At 43.5% G+C, this 13,228-nt stretch overlaps 1 protein-coding gene across 1 annotated transcript in view; it reads left to right on the top strand.

Moving 5' to 3' along the window:
• The window catches only part of adamtsl3 (ADAMTS-like 3), a 321,378-nt gene that overhangs the window by 270,197 nt on the left and 37,953 nt on the right, over positions 1-13,228 (top strand). The window contains exons 16-17 of the mRNA XM_033626208.2: positions 4,979-5,274; positions 5,382-5,511. Coding sequence (XP_033482099.2) covers positions 4,979-5,274; positions 5,382-5,511 — 426 coding nt within the window. The remainder of the gene's footprint in view (positions 1-4,978; positions 5,275-5,381; positions 5,512-13,228) is intronic.

The raw sequence follows: 13,228 nt of genomic DNA, 5'->3' as shown, positions 1-13,228 counted from the left end.
GAGCCTCCATCGGCAGGTGAGTAGATAATGGCTGAACTTTCATTTTTGGGTGCACTATCCCTTTAATGGTACCTTGACTTAGAGTGATGCACACACAATGTTTTAGATGGAGTGCAGACAACTAAAGAGTTAAATTGCTGGTGCTCATAAAGTACTGATTAAAAATGAAAAAATAAAACACCTGAGGCAATAATGCTGCATTAAATAAAGTCTTTCTTCAGTTTTCGTGTCATCACTGGACTGGCTGTTTAGACATCACACTGTATCAGATAAATGACAACAGGTTTTGTATGCATCTTCTACAGGTGATAAATAAGGTTGTAGAGTTTCTGTTTATCAGAAAGATTGTGTCACAAGCCCTTTTCAGACACGAAATACGCAACACTGCTGGCTTCAACTATCTGTTAATGTGATGGCTTTTTGTCAATCAGACATGGAGAACATTTATGTCATTGCTCACTCAAACATGACAAGACATCTATGACGTGAACTGCATGTATGTGCAGTGTTTGACCCCTGGTGTGTGAGACGGCGCAGAGAGAGAGAGAGAGAGAGTGAGAGGAGGTGACTTAATGTTTGATCAGAAGGAGGAAGTTTTTTGTGATGGATTTTAAACTTTTTTTGTCATTAAAACCTTCATTAATTATCATTTTAAATGTGAGGGATGCTCGCCCCAGCTCCCAATAATGACTAAAATATATCCATTTAATATTAGAGATCAAACTCAGCTGCCTGTTTTATACAGTCTGTGGTGCAGTGGTCCAGCCACAGGGTCCAGATTTCTCCTTAGTCATTACTTCCGGGTCCACACAGTTTAATATATTCAGTGTCATATTTGTGTTTGCTATGTCGTTGAACGTGTTTGCTGTCTCTCTCAAGTAGCTGTCAGTTAGTCACTCACTCTACAGCAGCAAACAGCACTTCAAAATAAAAGACTTGTGCTGGAAATTCACTGTACTTAAAAATAAAGTGTGGTTTTTTTTTTTACAAACTTGACACCTTTGCGAATCACTTGCGGTTCATTCAGAATGGATCCACAACTAACATTAAACTAACACATTCATTGCACAGATTTTAGGAAGCAGACAAGACGTGCATTTGTCTTCCTCTTTCTCTGCATGTTTAACCATGACGTTAATCTGATGATGTCCAATTCAGACTTGTGCCACGTTAAAAGTGACACAGAAATGTTCATGTTTGACCTGAAAGATTGTCATTGACTTTCACATGAATGTGACCAGAGTGCTGATATTCAGACAAGAGGCCGACATGTTAAATTGTGCATGTGCATGTCTGAAAGAGGCTGTGTATTTTTACGCAGTACATATGCGCTCTGTATACATGTATATCAAACATTTTTCAGGCCCTTTACTGACACACACACACACACACACACACACACTCTCACACGCCCAGTTTATCCAGGGCTGTGTGAATCTGTCCGGCTCTGTTTCCTCTCCTTCCGCGGCTGATGATAAGCATGTGATTATTGCCTGCTGCTCTGGGCCTGGTCAACTCTGATAGCCTCCCTGGGATCCATCAGCTCTCAGAGCTCACACACACCTCAAACACTTTACACACACACCTACAGCAGGCCCCAGTAAATCTCCATCACATGCAGCCAGGCAAATCTTGTGTAAGCCACATTAATTTGATGAGCATGTGAAGCTCAGCTCTGGTAGTTACCTCGCATGCTGAAGGAATAATCCAACATAAATCAATCTAGTTTAACAGAGTATCAAACACACAGCCCCGGTAGGTTTGAAGGAGGGCTCTGAGAAGATTGTAGCATGTCGCTTAATCTCTGTAAATAGATATCTGCTTATGTTTGCACAATCTGTAGGAGATGAGACAAGAGTTTGGTATTGGAAGCATTTAGATTTCTATTTGGAGTCAGTTTGTGGTCTGAGTTATGGCTAAGAATTTTCCAAGTCGACCAATAGTCGTCATTTAGGGCCATAAGTCGACTTGTCAGCCGCATGTTTCCAACATTATTTTAATGATTAAATGATATATTTTGGTGGTTTGAGTTGAAGGTGTGAGAAAGAATAGTGTCAGTAACATTGTTAACACTGTGCTACATTACAGAGAAATACAAAACCGTACTAATGAACCTTCATTAATATAGGCCTATATTTTATCTACAAGTGCACGTCACACACTGAGCGAGCCGCCTTTTAATGACGCTGTGGGCTAATGGGCATGTAGCTACTTCCATGTATTCCCTGTATTCTATTGTATTCATTCTTGTATCAAGTCTGACCTCCCGACCTTTTGTGTTTATTTGGCCCAAACAACCAATGTACCAACTGTACAGTGCCGTGAGATGGACCATGGACTATATAGCACAGACCTTTGTTGTAAGCTATAGTAACAATGCACCAACTGTGTATATAAGAGTGTGCTTGTGTGTGTTTGTGTTCAGCTCAGCCTCTGACTGAACTCTCCAGAAACAGTCCTTTCTGTTATTTTCCTCCAGTGTTTCTCCTTTTCCTTTGTCTTCTGTGAAGCAGACCCATAAAAGCTTTGAGTGTTTTTTGCTCAGGTTGACCCATTTTGAACTGTGAATGAAGATAAATGCATGCTGAATGTAGTGCAAATGGAACGCGATCTGTGGGAGGTCACATTGTGATCAGAACTCAGTCAGGTGTGAAATGCCACCATTACAATTTGGCAACGTTCTTAAGAAAACAATCCACACAACATATTGCAAGGTCACCTACCTCCACTTCTTCCTGCTATTTCACAGTGCCTCTCAAAAAGCAACAGACATGCCCTCCCTCTGGAAAGAGAAAAATAAGTAGAGCCGATACAGCTGCATCACCTCTGTCATGTGACCCATTTAACTTCATTGAGGTCCCTCAAGAGTTCCTGCATAGCCTGTCGTGACGTAATGCACATATCAAAATCTGATCACCGTGCTGGCAGAACCAAAATTAAAAAGAACAGATTGCGTGTCTATAAGGGTGGAAATCTGTATTTATGTGTTAAATGTGCACACGACAGACAAATGAAATTGTTTCTCAGCTTATTTATACAGGTTTTTAAATCTGTGTGACTGAGCTTGAGCCTACTTTTCACTGTCTAAACATATTCCACCTCCCGTCAGGAGAGCCCTGCAGAAAGTCTGACCTCCAGGGAACCTATCTCTCGGCTCACCTCTGCTCAGTTGCTCTAACAAGCTCACTGTCACACATTACCTCTGGTGCATCTGCCAGTCAGCAGCTTCAGGATAAAGCAGCTGGAGTGTTGGGGGAAGGGGAAGAGACACAGTGAGCTGAAGCAAATTAAGTTTTCAGCCTAGTCAAGATATCAACTGTGTTGAAAAGTAAGAATACACTGCACTTAAAATGTTGGACACTTGAAGATCCCAGCACTTAACTTTACTCACGATTAAAATTTGCCTAAAGAAGCAGATGAATATTAGAACCAGATAATGGGCAAAGTAAAGTGTACTGAAGGTAAAGTAAGACATGATGCCAAAACTGCAACAGAACAACAGTTTGCTCTGAGTGACTTCCGTTCAGAGATGAAGGCCTCATACTTGCATTTAACCATGTCATTTAGTTTGTTTGCTGTCTCTGTCATGTAGCTGTCTGGCAGTCACTCACTCAGCAGGGAACAGCACTTCAAAGTAAAAGCTCTGTGCCAGGAATTCACTGTACTTCAAAATAAAGTGCATCTTTTTGAATGCACTGTCTATTTGGGTAGCTCTGTTTGCTCTGAAGAGCAAGCAAGTCCTGCGTCTTTAATGTTTGGTGATCCAGTCAGAAAGTTGCTTGAGATTTCTGAAAGTTACCACCCCCTCCATAAAACACACATGGAAGCAAAATGCATCTTCTTAGCCATTTTGTTCTGGGGAAACCACTCCATTCTAAATATGATCATTTTACTTTCGTCAAAGAGAACTTTATTTCCATTTGCAGTGTTATATTTGGTGGTGTAGCTCTGCTCTGGGGCCTCTCTGCCTTTCCTCGGGCCTACGGAGAAAGCCTAATGCAGAGAAAGCACACCTCTCTGCCCTTCCATGCGCCTACGTGGAAAACCTTAAGCCAGAGAGAGCAGCAGCAAAGACCCCTGGGAACAGAACAGAGCAGCATCAATGACAAACAGAAATGACATTGATAAGTCAGACACAGCATGAAAAGGGGGAGCTGGGGTGGAGGCAGGTTGCAAAGCAGCTTGCAGAGGAAGCAGCAACAGTAGGCAGGCCACAGCAGTTTAAACAGGGCACCCTGAATGAGATTCGCCAGTTGGTTGCATAGAAAGGAATCATGTGATCTATCTGCTGACTTCCTTCATCAATCAGCTGCTACATCAGTTGATTGGGCTGCTTGAGATCAGCTGATGTAGCTGGGATGTGAGCTGAGCCTGACATCGTTGATGGTAACAGCAGTTTGTCTCGTCTTTAAAAGAAATGGTAACTTCTGCCAACTACGAGCAAATTACGACAACTGTACTTGGGGAAAGAGCCAACCAAAATGCGGCGGGACAAAGGACAATCATTAAATCTGTGCTATCAGCTTTCATTACTGAAGACTTTGGCCATGCTGATTGTCGTTTTTCTGCACTCGGGGGACTTGACATTGCAGATGTGGAGCTATCCTAAAATTGGGCCGAGTGAAATTTAATAAATAAAAGCAGTGTTTTTGTTTTTTTTTTAATGTCATGTAATAATCCAGAATTCTGCCAGCAGGTGAGACTTTGCCCCACATGCCCTAAGTGACCCGCCTCCTCTATGTACGAAGACTGAAATTCTGGTATAGGATTTCTAAAGGGCTCCATGCTCCAGTGTTTCATATCCACATTTCTAACATTCTTGGTTATCTCAACATGCACACTCTGTGATTACTGTTAATCTTTTCACCTACACATTAAAAGTGCTGTTTGGCTCCTAAATGTAAAACTTATGTCCAACAAAAATGTGTTGGTTTATGGCTCCTTGTGAGTACATATTGTCCTCTACCTCTCTGTTTAGATTCGTACCTGGGCCCTGGTCACCTTGCAGCGCCACCTGTGGGCCTGGCAGGCAGAATCGGGAGGTGAAGTGCCGGGTGCTGCTGTCATTCACCAAGACTGAGGTGGATCTTCCAGAGGAGGAGTGTGGTGAGGACAAACCCCAGCTGGAGAGGCCCTGCAACCAGGGGCCGTGTACCAAAGTTCTAGGCATCTCTGCAGGCCTCCAGGACCACGGGGGCCCTGACACACAGACAGAGGAGCTGCACAGCTGGGACTACAGGGGCTTCACTGCCTGCTCAGCTACATGTGCTGCTGGTGAGGTTTCTGAAAAGGATGTTGGCAGTGATAACGCTCTGAACTCGTCTGTCCATACCTATTGTCAGTTTATGTCCAACTGGTACTTGTCTGTGTCCTCTGCCCAGGGAAGCAGACAGCCGTTGTGAGGTGTGTTAACAGGAAGCAGGGTGAGGAGGTGGAGGACTCTCTGTGTGATTCATCCAGCAGGCCGCCAGTGATGATCCGCATCTGTAACCCTGAGCCATGCCCCCCAAGGTGAGACACAGCGAGGTCACGAGCCACATAGAAAGCTCTCAGGCCATGAAAAATCACACTACTGTGAGGAGCCGCTCCGGCTGGACGCCCAAGGTCTCTCTGTGCTTGTGCCCAGTTTAACCTTGATCTCTGTATCACACGTATGAATGATAGTGATGTATACGGGGATGAATTGTGCAGTTATGAAGTGAGCCAGGTGAATGACCACTGATAGATAGATAGATAGATAGATAGATAGATAGATAGATAGATTTGTGCATTTGATATGTATTTTATCAGATTATAATATTGGAGGGCATGGTGGATACTGGGTCAAAAACCAGTTTTGATTTAGTGAGTCATTGCTGTTTTTCCAGCGGCTTTTTAGGCTCCAAATGTTGGTGTTTTGTAGCAACCCATTAATGTTTTCCCAAACGTGGGTGTGTTGTATCGACTCGTCTGTGTTCTCCAGCAGCAACTTATTAGGCTCCTAACGGGTGTTTTGTCGTGACCTGTCTGCTTTTTTTTTGTAGTGTCTTTTTAGACTCCAATCATGGATGTTTCATAGTGACCCATCTGCGTTTTTTCTATTGACTTTCTAGGTTCCAAACGTGTGTGTTTAATAGCGACCTGTCTGTGTTTTCTAGCAGCTTTTTTAGGCTCCAGTAGTACGTGTTTTGAAGTGACCCATCAGTGTTTTTCCAGCTGCATTTTAGGCTCCCAACATTGGGGTTTTGTAGCGCCCTGTTTTTTTAATATTGGCTTTCTAGGTTGTATAGCAATCTATCTTTTTTTGCAGCAGCTTTTTAGGCTCCAAACGTGGGTGTTATGTAGCAACCCATCAGTGTTTATCCAGCAAGGATAGTGCTGCGAATAGTTGTTTATTTTTACCAAGACATTGCTGCATTTTCTGCTGGGATAGTAGCCCCAGAAGTGCTTGTTTTTTACAGATCCATTGCTGCTTTTCCTGTGGGGATTGTGTTCCACAAACCGGGTATTTGAAGCCAAAACATAATCTTTTCCTAACCATAACCAAGTGTTTTTTTGTGCCTAAACCTAACCACAACATTGTTGAAACGTCAAGCCTTTTTAGAGCTATTTTATCCAGCCACTGAGCTTAAATCGTAAAATAATGAGAAATAACAGAGGCATCTGTGAATGTTTTATGTCATGCATTAATTCAGAATTAGTATACTACTCTCAGTACCACTACAGCCACACTTTTTCCAGCTGCCAGCAGGTAGAGCTCTTCCCAGCTTGCCTCAGATGACCTGTCGTCTCCATATCCAGGTCACTGGTGATGCTTTAAAATTCAGCGAAGTCCAGAGTTTAATTTCAAACTGAGATTAATTACAAAATATCAACAGTAAACTGCTCCTTGGGGCAAATTTGTGATGTATGAAAATTGACTTGACTAAATTGGGTGGAAATTTGGGGTTTGGTAGCACTATTAGGTGCTGCACCGCAATCAGGGAGCGTATCTCAATGATTCTGCTGCGTTTGCCAGCACCCAATGAGCAGGGAACAGGAGCTCATGTTTCTTTTCCACAGCTTAATGAGATTTGAAAGAAGGGAGGAAAAAGGTCTTAGAACATCAAAGCTGATGTCAGCAGTCTAGAGCCAGAAACCAGGAGATAAGGATCAGACAACCAGCGCCTTAATTACTTTTGCAGTTCTTAGAATTCGACCCAGTAATTTTCGACATACACACCAAGCAGGTGGTTCCAATATCACCAGCAAGCTCCCTCTGTACTTTCTACATGCACAGAGAGCAGAAATGTTGCACTGAGAATGAACCATAAATTCTAAAACTGTAAATCATTTTCCCTACCATGTAAGAATAACTTGGAAATGAAGTTCATTGATGGATTTCAGAGGAAAACTAAACAGAACTGCCTGCGTCGGTTTGAATAAACACTGAGATTACAGCTGGGAGTGCAGTCGGAGGGTTTGGGACTTTTGCAGAGGGCTGTTCCTTTGTAGACTGATTTATAAGCCATATTTGGCCATCCAAAACAAGCCCTACCTTACTGAGTAAACACAATAAGACATGCAGTCAGACTGGAGCTGGTGGTTGGGCTGGTGAAGAAACGCGAGCAGACTGTGTGGCTCCTGGGTACAGGGACAGACCTTTATAGCAACACTAATGTATCTTTGGCTGAAAAAAATGCATCAGTGATTCAACATGTTAGCTGAGAGATATGTTTGTGAACTTTTCAGTATTTTAGTCCTCACAAAGTCACTTGTATTAGGTAATTATTGTCATCATTCAGCTAATAGATTAACTAATTATTAATTATTTTTAAGTATTTATAAAAACAGCAACACATTTTAACCATGACCATGATCTTTAACTAACCAGAACCAAGTAGTTATTTTAGCCCAAACCACTCTGTGTGTTCCAGTACCCATACTACCTCACTATGTAGCATGCCAGAAAAAGATTTACTATGTCCCAATACATAGTATGTCAAATGCAGTTTGCCAAAGATACCGGAATGTTCTACTACATCCACTGCAGAGTTTGCGGTGTGCAAGCCAGCATGCTTTTCTGGCTATTCTGACCCACAATCTTCTGCACAGCGGACAATACATCACATCGACTTAGCTGCAGAGCACGAGTGAGTGGGTATTGCCAGTGGAAGGATATTTGGATGGAGCGCAGGGCAGACTTTTTAAAAATGTGGAGCACCACCTTGTCTCCCGCTCTAATTTCACTTCTGCAGTGCTCACACCATGAGTTCCAACTGAGTCGGGTTGTGGGTTTTTGGTTATTTTATTGTTTTTACTATTTTATTTTGAGTTTTTTCAATGTGCACTTTACACATACGAGGTGACAAAAAAGAAAAGAAATACAGTAACAACAAGATCCCCTTCCCACACCCCCCAAAAAAAGGTCAGGATATATGAAGTATATGGCAAAAATGATTTGATTTGGGCTTTGGAACACAAAAGAAATGTATATCTCCTTCCACATCCTTTATGCAGGGTAGAGCAGCACCTATAGTGTGTTCAGCTAAATGATACACTCTCTGCAGGGCCTTGTGGACCTGTTTGGTGCTGGTTCCATACCAGGCAGTGATTATGTCCGTCAGGATGCTCCCGACGGAGCAGGAGTAGTAATTTCTCAGTATTTGAGGGGATACCCAGAATTTCCTCAGGTGGCTTACACTGGAATTCCACTGGTCCACCATCCGTCAACACCCACCGTCTGCGTTTGCTGCGCAGAGTGGTGCAGCTCCACCGGACAGCGGGAGTCACGAGGATCCCACGAGATCTCGCAAATTCACACATAATCATGTGATATAACATGATATAGTTTCTATAAACAGAACCACAAACCAGAGTAGTAGGAAGACATCTCGGTGCACCTCCATGATTACTATCACCTCGTCCATGGTGTCAACGGGGTGAAATGACGTCTGAAAACCTCTGACCTGTTGACTTCAGGCCTGCCTTCGCCCATTATGACGTTGTCAAGGTGTAGTGCAGGGAAATATGATCCGCCGTGAACACTGTGTATTTTATTTTGAAAATTAACCGGATGTTTTATTTTGTTTCTGTGCACAACTTCCTGCCCCGCATGATCTGCTCTGTGCTGAATTGCTGCGATGTGCTCCGGCGTCCGGCAAAAATAGAAGACCTGTTGCAGAGGGCTCCAGAGCGTCGCAGCTTTGATGGAGTTGGAACGCAGCACAGCCACAGCCGGTGGAAGAACACACATTAACTAGAATTGAAACGCGCAGACGTAACCAACACGCATCTGGTGGAATTTGGGGGTTAGGTAAAACAGTCTGTGCCTTGCCTTTGTCCCCACTGCGTCAGTATGCAGCACCCAGGTCAGACCTGCAGTGATGTGGACACCAAGGTATTTGAAGCTATCCACCCATCCTACTGGGCGCATAGCTCTGCTCCCTGCAGGAAGAGGATCCACTGCTGCCGAGCATGGAGATCTACACCTGCCACCAGAGCTCCAACTGCAGGTCGAAGGTGGTAGTTAAGCCACATATGGGTCTGCCCATGGTGCGCTGCGCTACCATCTGATATAGAGGCGTCAGTATTCAATTGAGACTGTGTATATACCAGCCAGTTAATAACTCCTTGTAATCACGTTAAATAGCAGTCCATGTCTGTGATCACACCAAATGTATACTTTACTGGACTACACATGAACTGTACTCAAGACCACCTTTACATGTGGACCTGGACACAGATCGGACTACCGTGCCCAGGTACGGCACACAGTCTTCACACTAATCAAACAAGCTGGACTTTAGGGTCATCCGTACTCAGATCCGGGCCCGGGTCCCTGATGTAAAAGCCCCCTAAGTCTAATGTAGTTGCTGAACAAGACCAGCGATTCAATAATTACTTGGCCAGATGCCTGGCTTTTAAATCTTTCCAGCTCTGGAGTCCAGAGTTTGAGTTTAGTTGGATTTACCCACCTCTGTCCCAGTCAGCTCCGAGGCCAGCAGGCAGGTCAGCGGGTGTATTAGTGGCAGCCAGCAGACTTGTACCTTATTTTGGCCCCTTGTCCCTCTGGCATTACTGGAGACACAGGCTGGATTCTCCTTCAGCTCTGGGAAAATGATTACCATGCAGTTAATAATACACAGCTCCTACATTAAGCAGCACACACAAGTGAAGGGCCGAAAACAGTGTATGACCTCGATATAGCATGACTCTGGCAGAAAGCATAACTACAGTCATTTTCCAACCTTGATTTCATTTTCCCATATCTTTCCTCAAATGACACTGGCAACAATGTCATCATTTGCCTTACTGTGACTACTCGCTTCTTTCTGGCCTGGTTGCTACAAAACAGTTGGCACAACAAGCCGATGGATCTTCCAGAAATCAGTCTCCAAAGTAGCCAAAGTCCCATCTCCCTCTTTCAACACTCTGATTGCTCACTTTGATCTGAGACCTAAAAATGAAAAGACATCGAAAGGCATTGAAAAGACATGGAAACTGATCAAAAGTCAGATCTTTCTTGTTTAGTTTAAATAGTCTCTGCTGTTGCTGTGCTCCTCCTCCGTCAGCAGCTGCCTGTGTGTATATGCCTCGATGTAAAGCTGTGCAAAGTAAGCTGTCATCGTCATCTGTGACAGAAACGGGTTAAGAATAGAAAGAAAATCAGCAAAGAAAAATGAACAGACATCACTTGGTTTCATTTCAGATCTCTAACAGAAGGAAGGGGAATTGGTGGATTGCCCCCTCTGGGTTGGGAGAGAGTTACTGTCCCAAGCGAGGGAGTTCAAGTATCTCTGGATCTTGTCCAGGAGTGGGGGTAAAATGGTGCATGAGATGGATCGGCGGTTTGGTGCGGCATCTGCAGTCATGTGGTCGCTACACCGGACTGTTGTGGTGAAGGCGAAGCTTTCGATTTACTGGTCTATCTACATCCCAGCCCTCACCTATGGTCATGAGCTCTGGGTAGTGACCGAAAGAATGAGGTCATGCAAACAAGTGGCCGAAATGAGTTTCATCTGTGGGGTGTCTGGGCTCAGCCTTAGAGATAGGGGGAGGAGCTCAGGCATCAGGAAGCAGCTCGGAGTAGAACCACTGCTCCTTCGCGTTGGTACAACACCGCTAATTGACGTTTTTTTCCTTCAACAATAAATGCACGTGGTTACGTCAAGCAACAAAAGCACGAGGTTGGGTTTAGGACAAAAGAAGAGGGTTTGGCTTCAGAGTCATATGGGTAGCGAACACTGGCCTCACGGGTGAAAGTCGATGGTTGTTGGATCCATCGGCCAATCCTCTCACCTACCCTACCCCTTAATTTACCTTGTTGCCCAGCTGCCTTTCCCCCTGGTGCCACTGGGCACCATTACAGAATAATGTGACCGTCCATGGTGACGTGAAAAGACAGCTTTCTGGTTGGTGTCTGGCACTGGAAGTCATTGACAAAGCGTCAGTATTCGACGTCTTCAAAGTGAGACCGGGTTGTCAGTAGGGATGTCACGATTATAGATTTTCTTGGTACGATTATTGTCAGAGAAATAATCACGGTTTTACGATTATTATGCATTAATTAATTTCACACTATGAATGTGTAAAATCACATGAACACTCCTTATAGATCTTTAAGTTTCATTTATTTCCATGTGCTCCTGCTTTTTCTTTTATCTCTCAACACAACAGTGATGGTTATAAGTACGTGTGGCGACTATTTTGTTCATGTATGAAAATATAGTAGCCGTACAACCGGGCTTGGTAAAGTGTTTTTAAGTTGATGTAAAAATAAACGGCTAACATTTGTGAAATCCCGCACTCGTGTGGACGTGAGTTTCTGCCTGTCGTCTCACTCCAAAGAGCTACACGGACCCAAAACCATTACAACCTCACGCTATGTGCACACAAACTGCAAAACTATCCATTGAGACGAGCCTTAGCTTATCACGTTGCACTGTAAGCCCAGCTCGTATCATACCACTACGCCATGAATTGCAAATGACACGCTAACATATAATTCTTTAATTCAGTGTTACATTAGATAAATTGAGAATGACATATTTTAACCCAGTCATTGTGCATTTACCTTTACTTGCGAATGTAAAGCCGGGTGGTTGTCCCGCAGGTGTTGTATCATGTTGCTCTTGTTTGATCCTTTGGCCACGACTTTTTTACGGCACGTTTTACAAACTGGAAAGCCGTCGTCAACAATGACCCCTTGGTCATTTTGCGATAGCCAAAATGATCCCACACAGCTGACTTTATCCGTTTTTTGGGGGGGAATAAGTCTTCTTCATCCATACTTCATCACTCGAAGACGCCGCTTGTGTAACTTTGTTTTCGTTCCGTGCGAGTTGCGCTGACCTACTGTATATGGTTCCGTGTCGCGGCATAATCTTTGGAGAGTGACGGTGTTGAGGAATCTTTACGAATAATTAACCATGGCGTTTAAAATCGCGGCTAATAGTGAAATAAAGTAATTGTGACATCCCTAGTTGTCAGCAGCGGCTCTGTCAACACAAACTAAACTCCTTTGAGGTACATCAGAGAATACTGATGTTTAATTCCTCTTAAATGGAAAATATTTAACTCTTTAATTTATTTCCTGGTTTACATTGTAAAAAGGACAAGAACTCAGAGCATGGTGTTTGTTAACCTCAGCTCTAAAATCACTGGTAAAACAAAAAGCTCCCTAGGGCAGTCTAAAGGTCCAGTTCAAGCCATTTGCTAGAAAAACATTTGGTGACAAAGCAGATCACACGGTGCAACAGCAGCTGTGACCACTACAGATCTGTGTATGTATATACTGTATGGATGTGAAGTAATTTCACTTCAATGTAACGTAATCGTGGTTTGCAGTAACATACAATGCCATCACTTTCTTCTTGTGACTGTTTTGTACTAGATGTGTTCGATGAGCACAGGTTTTAGTTTCGGTCACTGTGCAGGCACAATGGTAGCAAACCTGGCAAACACACTGTGATCAAAAGGCAGCACTCACCTGTGCAGAGTCACAGTGTCTGGCTGTTGTCTGTCAAGAAGTCACTCCAGCATGTAATTGTTGTTTTTATATTTCTGATTGTGCAGTAATTAAACAAACCAGATACAAGGTGTAAATTAATCAGCCGTATTTTTCCGCTCTGGATGCTGTTCCACTGATTGTAGTCATTATGCTAAGCTACACTAATCACGTGTTGACTCCAGCTCCATAGTTAACACACAGACTGATGCGTTCTTCTCATCTCACTCTCAGAAAGATAAAAACCTGAAGATGAAAACC

The sequence above is a fragment of the Epinephelus lanceolatus genome, chromosome 2, assembly GCF_041903045.1.
Source record: "Epinephelus lanceolatus isolate andai-2023 chromosome 2, ASM4190304v1, whole genome shotgun sequence".
NCBI classification, from domain to species: Eukaryota; Metazoa; Chordata; class Actinopteri; order Perciformes; family Serranidae; genus Epinephelus; species Epinephelus lanceolatus.
Note: the sequence above shows the minus strand (reverse complement) of the source record. Positions and strands in the feature narration are given on the sequence as shown.